The following is a 20,782-nucleotide window of genomic DNA, read 5'->3' on the forward strand; positions in this document are numbered from 1 at the left end:
GTGACGTTTAAAGGCTGAACATTAATGCACACTAATACTTCTATAGGATAAATAGTTTATTGAACACTTGAATAGTGATTCGAAATGCTAAAAAACATTTAAACAATCCTTTCAAGAAGAATCTTTTCACTATAAATTCGTCATACAGTTAAATTAATGTGCAAATATTGAAAACAGAATTTTAAAAAAGCTGATGAATAGTGTAAAGTTCAGATAACATTTGGCCTGTACGTCATAAATAATGATAAAGTTGGACTTGAGTATTTAACATATGAACAGAAATGTTTGGCCGTGGTGTCTTTAACGTCTGGTGCACGGCGTCTCTGCGGAGGAAGGATCATACGTACAGGTTATTCCCACGTCTGCACATCCAGGCGGCGGCGGCGGCGGCGGCGGCGTTGGCGAGGTCACTCACCTCTCTGGGACGTGAAGTTCACATTTTCATAGATGGGACAGAGGAGGTGCTCCTGCTCGCTGCGGAGCTTCCGGGCTCTGAGGACGTCCCGAACGCACTGATGGAGGTAGGCGTACTGACACTGGGGAGACACGGGGGCGTCATGGCAACAGGGTCAGGAGGACGGAGAGCAGCGGAACCACTCGGACTGACTCGGGATCGGTTCTCTCACCTCCGTCTGCACCATGTGTGAGCGGTGGAGCCGCAGGTCGAACACGCAGCCGTAAATGTCCACCGTGTCCCTGTTGTCCAGCTGCTGCAGCAGTCGGTCCAGCACCACAAAGGTGCCTGTGCGACCCACCCCGGCACTGACACACACACACACACACACACACAAGCGCGCACACAAGCGCACACACACACACACACACACACAAGCGCACAGTCGTAACGTGGACACACACACCGAGGGTGTGGCGTTGAAAACTCCAAATGTTGTGGGATCAAATTAAAAGGTCTTCTCAAAACCGCCTCACACTAGCGGTCGGGTTCAGTACTTGGGCCTGGGTTTGGTACCTGCAGTGGACCACCGTGGGTCCAGATCCAGGACTTCTGTTGACGTAGTCTCGGACAGTCCGGACGAACTGAATCAGAGACTGGGTGGTTTCTGGCACCCCGTGATCGGGCCACACGGTGTAGTGGAACTGCCGAACCAGCCGTGTGAAGCTCAGCTGTTCTTCCTGACACGCACACACACACACACACGCACGCACACACACACACACACACACGCACACACACACACACACACACGCACGCACACACGCACGCACACACACACACACACACACACACACACACACACACACACACAGCTGTAAACCTGTTCTGCTGTCTGCTGACGTGTGTGTAGCTCTGAGGTGATGCTCACGCTGCAGATGCTGAACTCTCGTATGGTCCACTCTGGGAGGACCGACTCTGACAGCATCTGGACAATCAGGTCGCCGTAGTACAGAGGATCCTGGTCAAAGGGCCAGTAGTGGTCACACTTCACCTGAGCAGGTGACACAGGACACAAGAGCTGCAAATCCCATTTGAATGACCAGTGCAACCTTTGCTTATACTGACTGGAAGATAAAAGAGGATAAAACCAAGACTATTCTGAACCTCACAAAACTGCTGAGGCCTTCAGACTGGATCATAAATGAGACTGGATCACTTATGGTCATAAATGATCCAGTCTGTGTGCTGATGGGCCTTGTTATCTACACACACTCACCCTGCCTTTCTCCACACACTGGGTCACCATCACCACGTTATGGACGTTCTGCTCCCACACCATCTTCCAGAAGTCATCTTTTGTTCCCGGCAAGGGTCCCTGAGTGGCGACGTACTCCCGACGGAAGTTATTCCCCTGAGAAACAGCAGCCGGGATTTAGGTGGAAACCCTAAATCCCGGCTGCTGTAACCGCCAGTGCGACCACTAGAGGGCGCACGCGTGAAGGCGCCTTACGGGGATGTAACTGGCGTTGATGTAGTCAGAACATGGGTCGTCATCCACACAGGACAGCTTCACCCTCGTGGAGTCATCTCAACACAAGAAGCATCCCAGCGTGAGCAGAGGACGGTGAGGACAGGTGTAACGTGTTTCTGTTCTGGACTCACAGGGGAGGATGTTGTTGTATCGGTTCTTGCCGCGGTTCTCAGGCAGCAGAGCCGAGTCCTGGCTCTGATTCCGGCCGACATCTTTAAGGTTCTGACGTTGACAAAAGTGGTTTTAGCTACAGATCCGCGGAGAGGAGGCAGCAGAGATGTTCGTCAGAACTGACCTCGTACTCGTCTGACAGCAGGTAGTTGGAGTCCGCCTGCAGTTTGACGTAGTGGCTCTCAAAGTTTGCAGTTTTGATGGGGCTGAGGGGCAAAATGAAAATGTTTAGAGCTGGACGTTTAAAAAGTACATCTGATCTTCTCACCTGGAGGTGCGGCGATGGCTGAAAAACAAGACGGAGAACAACAGTCACCATGAGTGAAGATGCCCCAGAGCAGGCTGGGGGTGGTACCGGCGCTCTTTCCCTACCCTCTCTGGCTGCTTGGACCTCCTGCTGCCAGCCTCTCTCTCCTCACGCTCATCCTGACGGTCGCTCTGTCATCCACCCTGAAACACAGAACAGGTGTGACACCTTGGGTACCTGCAGACCCAGGAGCCGCCCCTGGGCCGTTGGGGCTGCGCCGTGGTGGCGGCGACGCCTCGCTGGCTACTCACGCCTTGCGAGCCTTTTGTCTGCAGACCAGCAGAGCGGTGACGCCTACAATCACGGCAACGAGGAACACGCCGGCGCTGATGCCCTCGATCACGCCGCTCAAAGGCTCTGCAGGCCAACAACAGGTTAATACAGACGCAGGTCAGCAGAGTGCGCGGGGCCGTGCACGCTCACCGGCCTCGGTGACCATGGGCAGCGACAGGAAGGTGTCAGTGAAGAGGGGAGACCTGCTGCCCAGGTCGCTGCTGTCCTCCTCCAACAGCTGAGTGAAGGCGCGGACGCTGAGCCTGCGGCAGGACAGAGGCAGACAGACACGAGTCAGAGATCCTCCCGCGACCCCCCGCGACCCCCCAGGACCATCTTCAGCTGCGGTACCTGTAGGCAGTGTTGGGCTTGAGAGGTCCATCACAGAACAGCTTCAGGTTTCTGCTCTCTGCTTCCGACTGTCCACCGTCACACGAGCCCCCCAGGGTGTCCGTCCCTGTCCCTACGCCCAGCTCAAAGGTGTGGGAGCCGCTGTCGGGCCCCCCGGCGCACTGACTGGGGAAGTAACTGGTCTGGTAGGACGTGACGGAGCTGTTGGATTTGTAGTCCAGGTACGAGGGCAGAGGGTCCCTCTGCTCAGGTTGGCCGTCATCGCTACCTGCACACACACCAGGAAGGAAAGGTGAGGCCGCCGACCACGCTGAACGCTGGTCACCGTCACGTTGGTCTTTTCTAAAGTCTCCAACCCTCCTTCACCTTCAACCGTCCTTCAACGGGGCGGCTGGACCAGCAGGGGGTAAACGATGGCAACATCATCATTTTCTACCAGGCTCTGTTTACCTTTGGATTCCGTCACCACGACCGTGAAGAACCTGACGGCTCCGTTGACGTCACTGAACCAGCTGCAGTTAAAGCTGAAGAAGATGGAGGACTTGGTGACCACAGAAGACTTGTCGTTGACCCGGGTACTGAGGGGGGGCACTGGAGGTCCTGCAGGAGGCACAGATGGGCTCTTTACCTCCCCTGCACACACAGTCTGCAGCAGCCTCCAGAGTGAATCTTACGATCAATCATGGTGACCACGCTGTCCTGAGCCTCTTCGCTGGTCACCCCTGCAGAGATGACCTTCACTGACACCCGATAGCGTTTGTGGGGCTCCAGCTGGGTGATGACGTAGGCGCTGGAGTCTCGTCCGGTGCGTCTGGAGTAGACCAAGGTCCGGGAGTCTTGGTGGAGGCATTCAATGGTGTAGGAGTCATAGTCGGCCTCTGGGGGCGCCCAAGAGCAGGAGATGGAGGTGGAGCTCTCTGGGCGGCAGTGGAGGCTGGGGACCCGTTGGGGCTCTGCAGACCCACCACACAAACTGGTCATTTACACAAACCTGTGGCACGTGCCACGTTTTGCACAATACAAATGATAAATTAGTCAAATAAACCACAGTAAGTGATTTTCAGGTTGTGGATCCCGGCGCTGCCACCTACTGGTTCGGATTTTGATGTGAATGGCTGTACTGTAAGTGGATAAGGCCCTCGGCCCCATGGCCCCGCTGACCGTACGGAGGCTGAAGGTGTACAGTCGCCCAGGGAACATCCCTTTTAGGATGCGGCTGCCGGACGTGCGACTCTGGTAGGGGTTGATGATGGACAGACGGTCTCGAGGCGTCCACTGCAGGTCAAAGTCGTCGTAGTCAGAGTTGATGGGGCCACTCCAGGTGAGCTCCAGGGAGGTGTTGGTGACTCCCCTGAACAGGAAAGAAGTGGCAGGCCCTGGAGCTGAGGGGGAGGAACAGGACGATGATCCAGTGCTGGAACTTTAGCTTAGTTAGCATAAACCCGTGACAGAAGGCTTCATTCACGTTGCTGGTGGTGACGGTGGCCCCTCACCTGTCCGACCCAGTGTGCTGGCTCCGTTGCTCAGCTGTTTACTGAGACTCAGCACCTCGGCTCTGTAAAGTCGGCCTGGGACCAAGTCTGAGAGGACCGCCTCATTCGCCTCTGAGCCCAGCTGCATCCTGGCCTGTTGCGAGCCGTTGGGGTTGTAGAGAGACAACAGGTAGCCGCTGAGCTCACCTGGGCCCTGGTCCCAGCTCACGCACAGAGTGTCAGACTGGTTTCCAGCATGAGCTTTCAAAGACACCACGGCTGCTGGGACTAAAGACATGATATTTCTACTCAAAAGAGCTGCAAGTAAAGCGGCAGATGCTCACTGATAATAACAGCACTGTGAAAATGATTTTGTTGGATACACAAGATGATTGTGGTGGGCAGGTGAGCTCTGCTCCTGTGGCTTACCTGTCCTGGCCCAGACTGATGTCTGGTTGCTCTGCTCTCCACTGTGGGTCACCACCACCATGCGATAGGGAGCTCCAGGTGTGAGACCCTGGAAGGAGGACTGCTGGCTGCTGGGCTGAACTCGCCGTCTCTCCTGCAGCGAGTCGTCCTTCCTGTAGAGGAAGAGCTCGTAGCTGTCAAAGTCTCCCTCTGGCGGCGACCAGCGGAACAGCAGGCTGTTGGTGCTGTTGGTTTGAATGGCCAGATCAGCGACGGCAGCGGGCCCTGACCGCAGAAAGGAAGAGTTCCATTTTACTGACTTTGGATTGTGGTATATTATATATTTATTTTATCAAAGTGCATTTAATCGTAACAAAAATATTTACGCGCGAAGCATAAAAAGGAGGTCTTACATGTGCGGGCCTCAGTGTTGACACGCTGACTGTGGACCCCCCCACTGGTGGTTTGGACCTGGACTCTGTATTTCCTGCCAGCGGTGAGGCCTTCAACCCTACGGCTGGTTTCACCAAAGGCCAGAGAGCAGTTTGTCACCAGGCTGCCTCGGTCATCCAGGAGCTGCAGGACGTAGCCGTCGGAAACACCGCGAGCCTCCTCCCAGCTCACCTGCAAGCTGTGGGTGGAGTGCAGGTCCTCCACCTGAAGACCCGTCACTGGTGAGGGCACTGCGTGCATAAATAAAGTTAGAGCGCAGAACCGTAGCTGTGAGTTATTGCGTTCGTTAGCGTGGCTCACCTGTGCGTCCGCCGGCCGTGTTGTTGTTGAGCAGCTCTCCGCTCACTGACTGGACCGTCACATCGTACATCTGCCCTGGCTGCAGGGAGCCGAACACGACCTCGTTCTGGTGTTTGAGGACTCGCCGCACATCCAGCTGTCGGGTCTGCCTGAACAGGAACACCAAGTACGCGTCCACGTCCCCCTGACCAGGTGTCCAGCTCACCTTCAGGCTGGTGCTGTCGCCGCTGTTACTGACGTGGATGTTTTTGACTTTGCTAGGAACTGAGGAGGAACCTGCATTAGTGAGTGCTTCATGGTGTTTGACCTGATGTGGCTGTGACCTGTGTGTGCTGACCCGTACGGCCCTCGATGAACTGGACTTTCTGGTTCGGGCCACTGAAGGTGGACACCAGGATCTTGTAAAGGCGCCCAGGTGTGAGCGAGGACAGGACGCACTCTTCCACGCCGCTGCCCAAAGTGATGGGAGGAAACACCTTCATATCACTGAAGAGCAGCTGCACCTCATAGTGATCCACATCTCCGGGCGCCGCTGACCACGTGACATTCAGTCTGTCCGTGTCAGAACCAGTCAGAACCAGGGATCGGACAGCTGCTGGGACTATGGGACAGGAGAATAGACTAGTCTCAGTCATAAAGACACTATCAGAAACAGAACTGACGTTGCGTAAAAGCTCTCAGGTTGTGAACGTTAGCATGAATCTGTTCTGGACGGCTGCTTCCCTTCTGGTCAACTCCAGTTTTTTCACTGTTTATATCTGATGTTACTGTTTTTTTGGTGCCTCAAGGTCAAAGGATCAGAGGTCACTCACATGTCCTGCCATGGGTGTAAGCACTGGTCTCATAATTCCCACTCCAGGTGCTGACCAGAACTGTGTAGAGCCTGCCGGGCACAAGGTCGGTGAACACGCACTCGTTCTGCATCTTCAGGACCGTTCGGTTCTGCAGGAACGCGTTGTTGTGTTTGATGAACACCTGGTAGAAGTCGAAGTCTCCTGCAGCGTGACGCCAGTAAACCTTGAGGGAGTCGTCTTGGGCGGCGTGCGTCACCGTTGGGTTCTGCACTTTAGAGGGTTCTGAAAGGACAATAAGCACATTTCACAGCTGGGATGTGTCGCCGGGGGTCCGGTGACGTCTCAGTTCTGGTGGTGCTGGACTCACGTGTCCGCCCCTGAACCAGAGTGTGGTTGTAGAAGAGGCCACTGCGGGAGCTGATGGAGATGTTGTAGAGACGGCCCGACACCAGAGAGTTGAACACGCACTCGGGACTGGACTTGGACACTGAGACAATGTGCAGCGTCCTGTCGTGGTCGCTCAGGGTCACCAGGTAGCTGTCCACCTCCCCGAGCGATGGACGCCAAGACGCGCTGAGGAAGTCCGTACGACCGTTGTTGCTGACCGTCACCTCTCCAACTGCTGCCGGGACTGAGGGAGGAAAGGCGGCGGTTAGGGGGGGGGGCACCGGTGGTGTGGTTTTACACCGCCGAATGAGCTTCAAGGGACTGTTTAAAATCAGTCCCTTGAAGCTCGCTTTCCTCTCAGGTCGGTTCTTGGTTATCCTCTTCCTGTTTCAACAGGAAGTTTCTGAAACAAAGGTTGTTGATGTGCAGACTTCCTGAAAATTCCTGACAAATTTCTGCTTTTCAACAACGTCCTGGACACACACAGACACACCCCAGCTGGTGTTCCTCCTCGTGCACACAACCGACGTCAGACTGTTTGTTGTTGCATAACTTCAGATTAAAAAGTAAAGTTCAAAAGTTTAAAACGCAGCACAAACTCTGATTGGCTTTTTTACTATTATGAAGCAGAGTTAAAACATAAAAACATAAAAGCCCTAAATCCGACAGGCAGTCACCCCCCACAGACCAGTCTCACCTGTGCGTCCCTCTGCCACCGTCTGCCTGGAGCTCTGACCAGCTCTGGTGGTGGTTAACACCACCCTGTAGAGCGCTCCAGGAATCAGAGCGTGGAAGCTGATGCTGGTCGTGTTGGCCTCCACACTCTGGTTCTTGATGATTATGCTGCCATGGACCAGCAGGATTCGATAAAAATCCAGTTGCCCAGAGGTTTGGTGCCACCGGACCTGCAGGCTGTCCGTGCTGCCGCCATTAGAGACCTGCAACCCCGTGACCTGAGCAAGAGCTGAGGGGTCACATAGTGCACAGACAGATTTAAGTTAAAGATTTGAATATTGACAGAAAATGAAGGGTTAAAAAAATCAGGTAAAAAAAAAATCAGGGTATAACTCGTGCAATATTTTCCAGGTAGACACTGTGACTTTAGATTACATTATATATTCCTGCTTCAGTTTTATCGTTATCCATTGGCGAGGTCCTGTGTCGCCACCTAGTGGCGGGACTATACATCGCGGGAACTGAATACCATCATTCCTGGTCATCGGGGAATCGTTGCTAATCAATCAAATGATCAATAAAGGGTCACGATTAATTCTAAACAGTCCAGCACATAAAAAAGTTTAGGTATACATCGAACTCATAAGTGAGGAAAAGTCGAGTGTTCTTGTGCGGTCGACTGAATTACTTGTTCTGGTGGTAACAGAGGAGGAGCTGCTCAGGTTGCCACTGTTGGTTGTCACGGTGACGGAGTACAGGCATCCAGAGGTGAGACCATAGAAGCTGCACTCTGTAGCCTCCCTGGAGAGGACCCGCTGATCCACGATGGACGCGCTGTCCACCGTCCTGAGGACCACGCTGTAGCGGTCCCATTCACCAGCTGGTGGCCTCCACAGGACGCTGAGACTGGATTCATCAGCGTGACGGACTTCCAGCTGCTGGACGGGACGCGGCGCTGCAGGGGCGTCAAACAGAAAAAGGGTTTCACCCCAGCCGAGAGCGCGACACAGATGTGCTGTGAGTGCTGACTGACTCAGTCGTCCATAGCAACGGGCCGTGTTATTCAGGCTGCCACTGTGAACGGTCACGTCGGCCTCATACAGGTGTCCTGGCACCAGACCGATGCCGAGGCTGGAGAACGCCAGCTGGGTGCTCGCTTTGCCGATGGTCTGGTTCACCAAAACGTCCGAGCCGTTGTTCAACAGGATGTTGTAGCTCTCCCAGTAGCCGCTAGGGGGCGCCCAGCTGATTTTCAGGATCTTGCCATCACTTGTCATGGAGAGACCCGACACCGGCTGGGGCACTGAAATGGGATGCAGGTGTGATTCAGGGAAAGGGCGGGACCCAAAGAGGCCCACCTGGCATCAGGAACACCCACCTGTCCTCCCGCTGGTTCTTGCCTCTGAGCTCACTCCTCCAGCTGTGGTCCTGAGCCTCAGCTCGTACCTGAGGCCGGGGGTCAGACCCCTGAACACCACCTGGGGAGGGTGGAAGTTGCCGTTAGCCTCAGCTCGATGAAGTCTGCCTGTAAATATGCTTCATCACTGCACCTGGGTGGTGTTAGGAGTCAGGCGCCGCTCCTGGGCGGGGCTTCCTGGAGCGGACAGGGTCAGCAGGTACGTGTCCACCCCCCCCTCAGCAGGGAGCCAGGAGGCCTGTAGACTGTGTGAGCTGCCGTTGTGGTCCAGCCTCAGACTGGACACCACTGCTGGCACTGAGGTCAAAACAAGGACAGGAAACAGATTCAGCCCTCCCGAGACCACGAGATTCCCTAATATTTACCTGTGACGGCCTGAATGGAGGCGGAGCTCTGTAGACCCACGGCCTCTGTTACCACGGTGATGGTGTACATGGTGCCAGGCTGCAGGTGGTCCAGTAGAATAGAGGTAGCAGTGTTCTGTAGAGAGATGTTCTTTAGCAAAACACCATCCCGGTCCTGCAGCAGAGTCCAGACCCGCTCGGTTCTGCCCGAACCCGCCTGCCAGGAGACCGCGAGGCTGCCTGAGGACGAGGGCGCCACCTGCAGGCGGCCAACAGGTGCTGGCGCTGGATGACGGGTGAGAGGGTTGGTGGAGAGCACAGCACCGGAGGTCCAACACCCAAACGCTCGTCTTCCTCTCACCTGTCGCTGCTGATGTGCGGACAGATGTGGAATTCTTCTCCCCGGATGAAGCCACCACACTGAGAGTGTAGCGGGTCCCCGGGACCAGCGAGCCGAATCCGGCCCGGGGGGCCGCAGTGCCCATGACCCTGGTGCTGCCAGTGAACCCAGACACGCTGTCCTCCAGAGTCACATGGTACCAGTCCACGTGACCGGCAGAGCGAGACCAGAACACCCGCAGGCCCGTCGAGCCTCCGTGGTGGTCCCGGTCTGGCTCGGCACTCAGGACAGCTGGACCCACCGGGTCTGAGAGAGAAGCCACGAGTCAGAACGTCCAGAAAATGCCACAGCACCGGCACACAGACGAAGTCGGGTCGGTGAGTTCACCAGACGGTGGTTTCCATGGTTTCAGTGAGTCTTGAGGACGTGGGGCAGGAAGCTCGGGGGTGCTGCTTCCTGCCCCCCCTCACCTCTCACCTGCGCTTATCAACAGCTCTTAGCGGTTCCAGAAGAAGAACCTGTCGGGGAGGTTTTAGTGTTTCCTGTGTTGGACCGGGGCGAGACCATTGTTTGGACCTCTTAAAGAACAAACTGTTTTTCTGGTGCTGCTCTGAGTGCAGACAGGAAACAGAAAACAGGGAGCTTCCTCCCTGAGACGTGGCTGCTCCTCTGGCTCCCGGGCCAACGTGGCCCAGGTTCTGAAGGACCACGGAGGATCCGACCATCCCTCACGTCATAAACCTTTGAGGAACCGTCTGATGAGTTCTGGACCTTCTGAACGTCTAATCTGTCCTTCTGCTTCCTGTTGCAGGAACAATGTGAGGAGGGAAGAGGCCCAGAGGGAACCAAGGCCGGCCCAGTCTGGAGAATCTGGCCCGTTACAGGTTCCTCTCTGACCCGATGCCCTTCGTTCTTAGCCCCTCAGCACCACACCTGCCTCACCTGTACCAGCACCACACCTGCCTCACCTGTACATGCCTCACCTGTACCAGCACCATACCTGCCTCACCTGTACCAGCTCCATACCTGCCTCACCTGTACCAGCTCCATACCTGCCTCACCTGTACCAGCACCATACCTGCCTCACCTGTACCAGCTCCATACCTGCCTCACCTGTACCAGCTCCATACCTGCCTCACCTGTACCAGCACCATACCTGCCTCACCTGTACCAGCTCCATACCTGCCTCACCTGTACCAGCTCCATACCTGCCTCACCTGTACCAGCACCATACCTGCCTCACCTGTACCAGCTCCATACCTGCCTCACCTGTACCAGCACCATACCTGCCTCACCTGTACCAGCACCATACCTGCCTCACCTGTGCCAGCACCATACCTGCCTCACCTGTACCAGCACCATACCTGCCTCACCTGTACCAGCTCCATACCTGCCTCACCTGTACCAGCACCACACCTGCCTCACCTGTACATGCCTCACCTGTACCAGCACCATACCTGCCTCACCTGTACCAGCACCACACCTGCCTCACCTGTACCAGCACCATACCTGCCTCACCTGTACCAGCACCGTACCTGCCTCACCTGTACCAGCACCATACCTGCCTCACCTGTACCAGCACCATACCTGCCTCACCTGTACCTGCCTCACCTGTACCAGCACCACACCTGCCTCACCTGTACCAGCACCACACATGCCTCACCTGTACCAGCTCCATACCTGCCTCACCTGTACCTGCCTCACCTGTACCAGCACCACACCTGCCTCACCTGTACCAGCACCACACCTGCCTCACCTGTACCTGCCTCACCTGTACCTGCCTCACCTGTACCAGCACCACACCTGCCTCACCTGTACCTGCCTCACCTGTACCAGCACCACACCTGCCTCACCTGTACCTGCCTCACCTGTACGAGCTGTGGCGGTGCTCTTCTGTCCGTCCCTGCTGGAGACTGCCGTCAGCTGGTACAGGGTCCCGGGACGCAGACTCCTCATCCGGCAAACGAAGGAGGCTTCAGGTGCTGATTCCAGGTCACAGCCGGTGGTGTGAACACCTGAGTCCTCGGCCGCCTCCAGGCTGAACCGACAAGCCGGACCCGCCCTGCTGGAGAACCTCACCTCCACGTAATCGGAGCCGCAGCGGATCCAGGTCCAGTTCAGGGAGCAGCGCGAGGCCTCGGTGGACGGCAGCTGCAGCAGGACCCGTTACACAACTGTCAAGTCAAGACCCACAACAGCTCGTTATTGGTTCGGTTCTGCTGACACCTACCAGGCTGCTGGGCGCCGGACGGGACGCCGCCATGATGGTCGTGGGCGGAGCTTCTGTGGCAGCACTGGCCGTGGTGGTGAGCATCGCTCTGGTGGATGATTCCAGTGTGTTTGACGGCGCTGTTGTCAGATTCGGAGGTGGCGGCGCTGAAGCCGCCTTGGAGAAGCGGTCTGTGGACCCCCCCCGGTCTGTGGACCCCCTCCGGTCTGTGGACCCCCCCCGGTCTGTGGACCCCCCCCGGTCTGTGGGGGACACAGACGGCCCACGTTGGGTGATGGGCCACGGCGCCTGTCGAGGGGTTGTGAGCTGATGCACTGTTGACGCTGCAGGTGTCGGTACTGCAGGAGGCGTGGCCGTGCCTGAGCCAGGTGAAAGGGCGGAGCCACTGTGTGTCGCCTCCTCCTCGGCCCATGAACGCGGTGGGTCTGTTGCATTTTGGTTTGAGTCTGTGGTGGAATCGCCAGACGAAGGAACTGAAGGGTCAAAGGAGACTTCCGGATCGACCTCGGCGGTGGGAAGAGACGAGCTTGTGCTTGTTCTTGACTCAGCGAGAGTCACCGTGGCATGGTTGTCATTTCTACCTGACTGGTCGGTGGTCTGGTCTGTTGTTAGCATGTCTGGGCTCAAGGATGTAGCTTCACTACCATTTAACCCTGACTGGTCAGTGGTCTGGTCTGTTGTTAGCATGTCTGGGCTCAAGGATGTAGCTTCACTACCATTTAACCCTGACTGGTCAGTGGTCTGGTCTGTTGTTAGCATGTCTGGGCTCAAGGATGTAGCTTCACTACCATTTAACCCTGACTGGTCGGTGGTTTGGTCTGTCGTTATCGTGTCTGGACTCAAGGATGTAGCTTCACTACCATTTAACCCTGACTGGTCGGTGGTCTGGTCTGTCGTTATTGTGTCTGGACTCAAGGATGTAGCTTCACTACCATTTAACCCTGACTGGTCGGTGGTCTGGTCTGTCGTTATTGTGTCTGGACTCAAGGATGTAGCTTCACTACCATTTAACCCTGACTGGTCGGTGGTCTGGTCTGTTGTTAGCATGTCTGGGCTCAAGGATGTAGCTTCACTACTATTTAATCCTGACTGATCGGTGGTTTGGTCTGTTGGTAGCATGTCTGGGCTCAAGGATGTAGCTTCACTACCATTTAACCCTGACTGGTCGGTGGTCTGGTCTGTCGTTATCATGTCTGGACTCAAGGATGTAGCTTCACTACCATTTAACCCTGACTGGTCGGTGGTCTGGTCTGTTGTTAGCATGTCTGGACTCAAGGATGTAGCTTCACTACCATTTAACCCTGACTGGTCGGTGGTCTGGTCTGTCGTTATCATGTCTGGGCTCAAGGATGTAGCTTCACTACCATTTAACCCTGACTGGTCAGTGGTCTGGTCTGTTGTTAGCGTGTCTGGGCTCAAGGATGTAGCTTCACTACCATTTAACCCTGACTGGTCAGTGGTCTGGTCTGTTGTTATCGTGTCTGAGCTCAAGGATGTAGCTTCACTACCATTTAACCCTGACTGGTCGGTGGTTTGGTCTGTCATTATCGTGTCTGGACTCAATGGTTCATCACTGCCATTTAACCCTGACTGGTCTGTGGTTTGGTCTGTCGTTAGCATGTCTGGGCTCAAGGATGTAGCTTCACTACCATTTAACCCTGACTGGTCAGTGGTCTGGTCTGTCGTTATCGTGTCTGGACTCAAGGATGTAGCTTCACTACCATTTAACCCTGACTGGTCGGTGGTCTGGTCTGTCGTTATCGTGTCTGGACTCAAGGATGTAGCTTCACTACCATTTAACCCTGACTGGTCGGTGGTCTGGTCTGTCGTTATCGTGTCTGGACTCAAGGATGTAGCTTCACTACCATTTAACCCTGACTGGTCGGTGGTCTGGTCTGTCGTTATCATGTCTGGATTCAAGGATGTAGCTTCACTACCATTTAACCCTGACTGGTCGGTGGTCTGGTCTGTTGTTAGCATGTCTGGGCTCAAGGATGTAGCTTCACTACCATTTAATCCTGACTGGTCGGTGGTCTGGTCTGTTGTTATTGTGTCTGGGCTCAAGGATGTAGCTTCACTACCATTTAACCCTGACTGGTGGGTGGTCTGGTCTGTTGTTATCGTGTCTGAGCTCAAGGATGTAGCTTCACTACCATTTAACCCTGACTGGTCAGTGGTCTGGTCTGTCGTTATCATGTCTGGACTCAAGGATGTAGCTTCACTACCATTTAACCCTAAATGGTCGGTGGTCTGGTCTGTTGTTATCGTCTCTGGGCTCAAGGATGTAGCTTCACTACCATTTAACCCTGACTGGTCAGTGGTCTGGTCTGTCGTTATCATGTCTGGACTCAAGGATGTAGCTTCACTACCATTTAACCCTGACTGGTCAGTGGTCTGGTCTGTTGTTATCGTGTCTGAGCTCAAGGATGTAGCTTCACTACCATTTAACCCTGACTGGTCGGTGGTCTGGTCTGTTGTTATTGTGTCTGAACTCAAGGATGTAGCTTCACTACCATTTAACCCTGACTGGTCGGTGGTCTGGTCTGTCGTTATCATGTCTGGACTCAAGGATGTAGCTTCACTACCATTTAACCCTGACTGGTCAGTGGTCTGGTCTGTTGTTATCGTGTCTGAGCTCAAGGATGTAGCTTCACTACCATTTAACCCTGACTGGTCGGTGGTCTGGTCTGTTGTTATCGTGTCTGGACTCAATGGTTCATCACTGCCATTTAACCCTGACTGGTCAGTGGTCTGGTCTGTTGTTATCGTGTCTGAGCTCAAGGATGTAGCTTCACTACCATTTAACCCTGACTGGTCAGTGGTCTGGTCTGTTGTTATCGTGTCTGGACTCAATGGTTCATCACTGCCATTTAACCCTGACTGGTCAGTGGTCTGGTCTGTTGTTATCGTGTCTGAGCTCAAGGATGTAGCTTCACTACCATTTAACCCTGACTGGTCAGTGGTCTGGTCTGTTGTTATCGTGTCTGGACTCAATGGTTCATCACTGCCATTTAACCCTGACTGGTCGGTGGTCTGGTCTGTCGTTATCATGTCTGGACTCAATGGTTCATCACTGCCATTTAACCCTGACTGGTCAGTGGTCTGGTCTGTTGTTATCGTGTCTGGACTCAATGGTTCATCACTGCCATTTAACCCTGACTGGTCGGTGGTCTGGTCTGTCGTTATCATGTCTGGACTCAATGGTTCATCACTGCCATTTAACCCTGACTGGTCGGTGGTCTGGTCTGTCGTTATCGTGTCTGGACTCAATGGTTCATCACTGCCATTTAGGACCGGTGGGTCTGTGGCTGACGCGGTTGTTTCTGACCTCCTGCTTCGAGTTCTCCTGATGTCAGTAACAGCCGTGGAGGCGCCGTCAGTCACTGCGGCCACAGACGCAGCAACATGTCTCAGGACCAAGAGTTCACTGACGGAAGGAGTCCGAGCGTTGGGGAAGGAGCCGGAGTGTCCAACCGGAGCGTCTGAACCTGTGAGACATTAATGTTGTGAACAGAAGCTGAATCACTGGAGTCAAATTCCTCTGGTCTTTGAGTTCAGCACCAAACAAGCCGGCGTTCTTCTACGGTCAGTTACCAGAACCGTGACCCATGTGACGGGGTCAGTTCTGGAACATCCTTTGAGATGCTGCCTGAGGCAGGAAGAACAATGTTGACGTGTTTCCACCAGCAACAATGTGAGGACGGATGTCCCCCGCTGACCGGCGGCCATGTTCTTCGTAACGCTCACTTCCTGTTGACTAAACGGACGGAGAGCGAGTCCTAGCTAGCTCACTTTGATTGTAACAGATGCTATACAGATAAGGATTGATTGGCTGATTGATTGGCTGATTGATTGGCTGATTGATTGGCTGATTGATTACACATTTACCTTTTCAGACCCGTGAGGTTTTCCTTTAAATATTCTATTTGTAGACATATATAAAAGGCTGTGCTACACCTGCGCACCTCCAACGATCACCTGTCTCCTCTCACCTGCGTCCGTGCACAGTGACGTCATCCGTTCCTTCCCGCCAGGGTCCAGGTCGTACCTCCTCCACTCAGACGGGGGCAGGTTCCGGCCGACCACCAGCCCCGTGGCGTGTTTCCTCAGGTACAGGTGCGTATCGGCCAGCCCGAACCCTCGGTCCGTGTCGAGGCAGCTCCACGCCGGCGCCTCGCGGCAGCCGCTCAGTTTGGCGGGATGGGCGTGGCCAGGCAGGCGGGGACTGGGATCCGCCCACAGACACCTGGATGACTGCGCGTGGACGAGTCGAGCTCCGGCCAGCCACGCCCACCTCTGGGCGGGGTCACCGAGGTCACATGGCACCAGGACAAGCTGCCGGCGTTGGGAGGACAAACAGGACTTGTGCGGGGACAGCGAGACGAGGAACCCGGCTGGGGGGGGGGCAGCAGCAGCCGGCCCATCCAACCGCTGCACTTCCCCCAACTTTGTAAAGGCTGAAAGTCAAAAAACACTAAATTAACATGGGCTGTAGTCTGGGTAGCTCGTTAGTGGAATTCTGTCCTTTAATTCTGTATCTAAAATCATAAATGTGAACAAATGAGTTTTTAAGATAAAAGCAACACTGATTAAGCACAATATAATATCAAGCTTAATTATTCCTTTGCTGATGTCATCGGATTGTTCTAAACATGGAGGCTGGAGGAATTACAGTCGTTTAATCACTGGCTAATGAGTGTTAATGAATTAACATTCTTATAGTAAAGTTTTAGCTTGTTATTAGCTTTAACAAACAAGAACGTTTAAAGGAAGGTCAATGCTCCCATATTTACTCAACACTTTACTCCTACAACTGCTACTTTCCCTTTATTATTTACAGTCCTGATTAATTCTTTCCTTTCATGAGAGTATTGATCAGTTCCAGTCCAGCCAACAGACCTGTTGGACCTCCCGGTAGGAGAAGATTCCCAGAATATTCCCGTGACAACATCACACCAGCAGTTTCGTACTTACTCCCACAGCTGGATCCCAGCAGGAGAAAGAGGAGCAGAATCGGGGCGTCCATGTTCGTGTAACTCCTCCAGCTTCAGACGAGCTCAAGAGCTGAGGGGAAGTGAGTGTTGGTGGGGAGGAGGAAAGCCTGAACCAGCACAGCTTCCTCCTATTCTACTGCTGGGGGGGGGGGGGGGGGCTGACCAGGAACAGCTCGGAAATACCAGGGTCCATCCCACATGATGAGGAGGAATGGGGGGGGGGGGGGGAGAGGAGGGGGGGAGGAGGAGAGAGAGGGGGGGAGAGGAGGAGAGAGAGGGGGGAGAGGGGGGAGAGGAGGAGAGAGAGGAGGGGGAAGGGAGAGGAGGAGAGAGAGGGGGGAGGGGAGGAGGAGAGAGAGGGGGGAGGGAGGGGGGGAGAGGAGGAGAGAGAGGGGGGGAGGAGGAAAGCCTGAACCAGCACAGCTTCCTCCTATTCTACTGCTGGGGGGGGGGGGGCTGACCAGGAACAGCTCGGAAATACCAGGGTCCATCCCACATGATGAGGAGGAATGGGGGGGGGGAGAGGAGGGGGGAGGAGGAGAGAGAGGGGGGAGAGGAGGGGGGAGGAGGAGAGAGAGGAGGGGGAAGGGAGAGGAGGAGAGAGAGGGGGGAGGGAGAGGAGGAGAGAGAGGGGGGAGGGAGGAGGAAAGCCTGAACCAGCAGAGCTTCCTTCTATTCTACTGCTGGGGGGGGGGGGGGGGGCTGACCAGGAACAGCTCGGAAATACCAGGGTCCATCCCACATGATGAGGAGGAATGGGGGGGGGGGGAGGAGAGGGAGAGGAGGGGGGAGGAGGAGAGAGAGGGGGGGAGAGGAGGAGAGAGAGGGGGGAGAGGAAGGGGGAGAGGAGGAGAGAGAGGAGGGGGAAGGGAGAGGAGGAGAGAGAGGGGGGGAGAGGACGGGGGGAGAGGAGGAGAGAGAGGGGGGAGAGAGAGGGGGGAGGGAGAGGAGGAGAGAGAGGGGAGAGGAGGGGGGAGAGAGAGGAGGAGAGAGGAGGGGGGAGGGAGAGGAGAGAGAGGAGGGGGAAGGGAGAGGAGGAGAGAGAGGGGGAAGGGAGAGGAGGAGAGAGAGGGGGGGAGAGAGAGGAGGAGAGAGAGGGGGGGAGGGAGAGGAGGAGAGAGAGGAGGGGAAGGGAGAGGAGGAGAGAGAGGGGGAGGGAGAGGAGGAGAGAGAGGGGGGAGGGAGGAGGAGAGAGAGGGGGAGGGAGAGGAGAGAGAGGAGGGGGAAGGGAGAGGAGGAGAGAGAGGGGGAGGGAGAGGAGAGAGAGGAGGAGGGGGGGAGGGGGAGAGGAAGTTCAGCTTCTCCTCCCTCCCCATCCTGGCTGTGACCTTCACGCCAGACGTGTCTCTCGCTGTGGCCTTCAAAGGTCAAAGGTCAAAGGTCTGACATCTGAGCCTCGTCTCTGACCCAGGAGACGTCGTGGATTCTGGTCCTTGTCCAGGGACACCTGCACAGGTGGACCCGGCCCAGAACAGGAGCGTCCACTCCCGTGGTCCTGGTTGTCCATCCCAGCAGGCGCCCTGGACAGGTCAGCTGTCCATCACAGGACACTGAGGACACACTGGGGACACACTGGGGACACTGGGGACACACTGAGGACACTGGGGACACTGGGGACACACTGAGGACACTGGGGACACACTGAGGACACTGGGGACACACTGGGGACACACTGGGGACACACTGGACACACTGAGGACACTGGGGACACACGGGACACACTGGGGACACACTGGGGACACACTGAGGACACTGGGGACACACTGGACACACTGGGGACACACGGGACACTGGGGACACACGGGACACACTGGGGACACTGGGGTGTGTGTGTGTGTGTGTGTGTGTGTGTGTGTGTGTGTGTGTGTGTGTGTGTGTGTGTGTGTGTTCCAGCTGGTATCATGTCAGTCTCTCATTCTTGTGCTGGAACTGTTGTTGTGGAGGAAACTCCACCCTCAGCAGGAAACCGCTTCACCCCAGTTCCAGCAATGGGGGGCGCGCACACACACACACACACACACACACACACACACACACACACACACACACACACACACACACACACACACACACACCCTGAGTGGCTCCTCCAGTTTAACCTGGTAAGAGCTGAAGCTCCTCCCCCTCAGGCTGGCGTGATCGTCCCGTCTCCACCTTCACTTCACAACATCCATCTTTCCTCGCCGAGGTCAGAGGTCAAGGTTGGCGAGTTTGTCCGAGGATGGGTGTAATTAGAGGAAGACGACGAGATTTCCTGAAACCGTTTCCGTTGTTTCAGTCAGAAACTGTCGATGCTCAAATGGACGAAAAAGGACTTTAAGATATTTTGTTTTATTCCGTTACTGCTTGTGTGTGTGTACGTGTGTGTGTGTGTCTGTGTGTGTACGTGTGTGTGTGTGTGTACGTGTGTGTGTACGTGTGTGTGTACGTGTGTCTGTGTGTGTGTAAAATGCAGATTCTAAAACTTTGAACATCTGAAACATTGATGAAATCATGAATTGGAAAATAAAAACCAGGAGACTTTTTTTCATCTTTAGAACATAATTTAATAACATTGATTCCTACCAAATGCAAAAAACAGGAGGAAAGATTCGTCTCCTCGTCTTCCCAATACTCTTTAATAAATTTTGACAAAAAGAAAAAAGGACAAATTGCACATGCAGCCTGTGAGTGAGGGTCCCGACTGTCTCTGGACGAGGACTCGAGGACTCGAGGACTCGAGGACTCAGTCTCTGAGTGTCTCTAACTACTGAGGCCACATGGACCTCATCCAGGAGGGTTCTGCTGCAGCACCTTAGCAAAACGTGTCCTGTTTCCCCTCAGGAGACAAATACAAGAATCCTTAAAGATACCTGGGGGGGGGCGCTGGGGGGGGGCACGCCGAGGGTGGGGGCACGCCGAGGGGGGGGGGGGGGGGGGCACGCCGAGGGGGGGGGGGGGCACGCCGGGGTGGGCTGGTGTCACCGCCTGTGCAACAACCACCCCACGGACGCCCCCCCGGGAGAAGTTCAAATCAAACGAGGAAGAAATTAAATCCAAACAAACCAAAAAAAAAAACGACAGACAAAAACGAGGGGGACATGAAGGTTAAAGAACACGCTCACTCAGCAGCAGCTCGATACTTACGTACGTGGCGACTTAAGACGACGGCGGGGGGCCGGCGGAGGGAGGACGCCTCGGTCTTACCTCGTCTCGTCTGCTGCGCGACCGTCAGGCGACCGTCTGGCTGCCGATCGCCTGACTTGAGTTTTTGGGGCAGGTGGTGGAGGCGGAGCCTCATCACTGACGCAGACTCACTCCCACCTGCTGACACTTGTCCAGCAGCCGCGCCAGTCTGTCCGTCTGTCCGTCTGAGGCTTCAAACAGCAGGCGCTGCGGAGGAGGGAGCAGGTGAGCAAGGGCGCCGCCAACGAGCGCCGCGCACGGCGCCGTGCACGGGCGCCGCGCACGAGCCCACAATGATCAGCCTGGGCCCCATAAAGCGGCCGTAGCTGCTAACGCTGCCACGTTAGCCACGTTAGCCCGGGCCACGTTAGCCACGTTAGCCTGGGCCACGTTAGCCCGGGCCACGTTAGCCACGTTAGCCCGGGCCACGGTAGCCACGGTAGCCCGGGCCACGGTAGCCACGGTAGCCCGGGCCACGGTAGCCCGGGCCACGGTAGCCACGGTAGCCCGGGCCACGGTAGCCACGTTAGCCCGGGCCACGGTAGCCACGGTAGCCCGGGCCACGGTAGCCACGGTAGCCCGGGCCACGGTAGCCCGGGCCACGTTAGCCACGGTAGCCCGGGCCACGGTAGCCCGGGCCACGTTCTGACAGGAGGACCTGAGGAACGTGAGCAGATCTACGTGTGGTGCTCGTCAAAGAAGGAGGAGAATTACATGTTTCCACAGGGCGCCACACAGCGGGAGGTTGTGGAGTGCCTGTTGGTAAAGATGTC

General features: G+C 55.5%; 2 protein-coding genes across 11 annotated transcripts in view; both read right to left on the reverse strand.

Annotated features, from left to right (window-relative positions):
- Positions 1 to 38: 38 nt before the first annotated feature.
- Positions 39 to 16,956, reverse strand: LOC101061866 (protein tyrosine phosphatase receptor type B). 8 transcript variants are annotated; one of them, XM_029841189.1, is made up of 36 exons: positions 16,750 to 16,887; positions 15,843 to 16,307; positions 15,074 to 15,338; positions 11,851 to 15,004; positions 11,489 to 11,771; positions 9,642 to 9,926; positions 9,302 to 9,565; positions 9,070 to 9,233; positions 8,898 to 8,997; positions 8,553 to 8,822; positions 8,208 to 8,474; positions 7,542 to 7,808; positions 6,825 to 7,088; positions 6,476 to 6,739; positions 6,001 to 6,264; positions 5,664 to 5,927; positions 5,324 to 5,593; positions 4,932 to 5,195; positions 4,524 to 4,790; positions 4,122 to 4,412; positions 3,705 to 3,983; positions 3,481 to 3,630; positions 3,031 to 3,298; positions 2,830 to 2,942; positions 2,658 to 2,763; positions 2,472 to 2,549; positions 2,368 to 2,385; positions 2,224 to 2,305; positions 2,060 to 2,150; positions 1,908 to 1,984; positions 1,674 to 1,808; positions 1,326 to 1,448; positions 971 to 1,134; positions 627 to 762; positions 416 to 536; positions 39 to 323 (listed from the first exon to the last, which is right to left on the reverse strand). In XM_029841189.1, the coding sequence occupies exons 1-36, from the start codon at positions 16,874 to 16,876 to the stop codon at positions 301 to 303; spliced, it is 10,023 nt and encodes a 3,340-aa protein (XP_029697049.1). In that variant the 5' UTR covers positions 16,877 to 16,887; the 3' UTR covers positions 39 to 300. The 8 variants fall into 8 exon arrangements, with proteins under 8 accessions (XP_029697049.1, XP_029697054.1, XP_029697050.1 ...); XM_029841194.1 differs by having other exon boundaries at positions 11,851 to 13,374; positions 14,944 to 15,338; XM_029841190.1 differs by having other exon boundaries at positions 11,851 to 14,717; positions 14,790 to 15,338.
- A 2,409-nt stretch (positions 16,957 to 19,365) lies between these two features.
- LOC101061644 (zinc finger C3H1 domain-containing protein) overlaps positions 19,366 to 20,782 on the reverse strand; it is a 14,644-nt gene continuing 13,227 nt past the window's right edge. For all 3 annotated transcript variants that reach the window (XM_029841796.1, XM_029841794.1, XM_029841795.1), the window contains exons 34-35: positions 20,724 to 20,782; positions 19,366 to 20,216 (exon numbers count right to left, since the gene is read on the reverse strand). The exon at positions 20,724 to 20,782 is cut by the window's right edge and continues 4 nt beyond it. In XM_029841796.1, coding sequence (XP_029697656.1) covers positions 20,124 to 20,216; positions 20,724 to 20,782 — 152 coding nt within the window. In that variant the 3' untranslated portion in view covers positions 19,366 to 20,123. The remainder of the gene's footprint in view (positions 20,217 to 20,723) is intronic.

Source organism: Takifugu rubripes, chromosome 9 (genome assembly GCF_901000725.2).
Source record: "Takifugu rubripes chromosome 9, fTakRub1.2, whole genome shotgun sequence".
NCBI classification, from domain to species: Eukaryota; Metazoa; Chordata; class Actinopteri; order Tetraodontiformes; family Tetraodontidae; genus Takifugu; species Takifugu rubripes.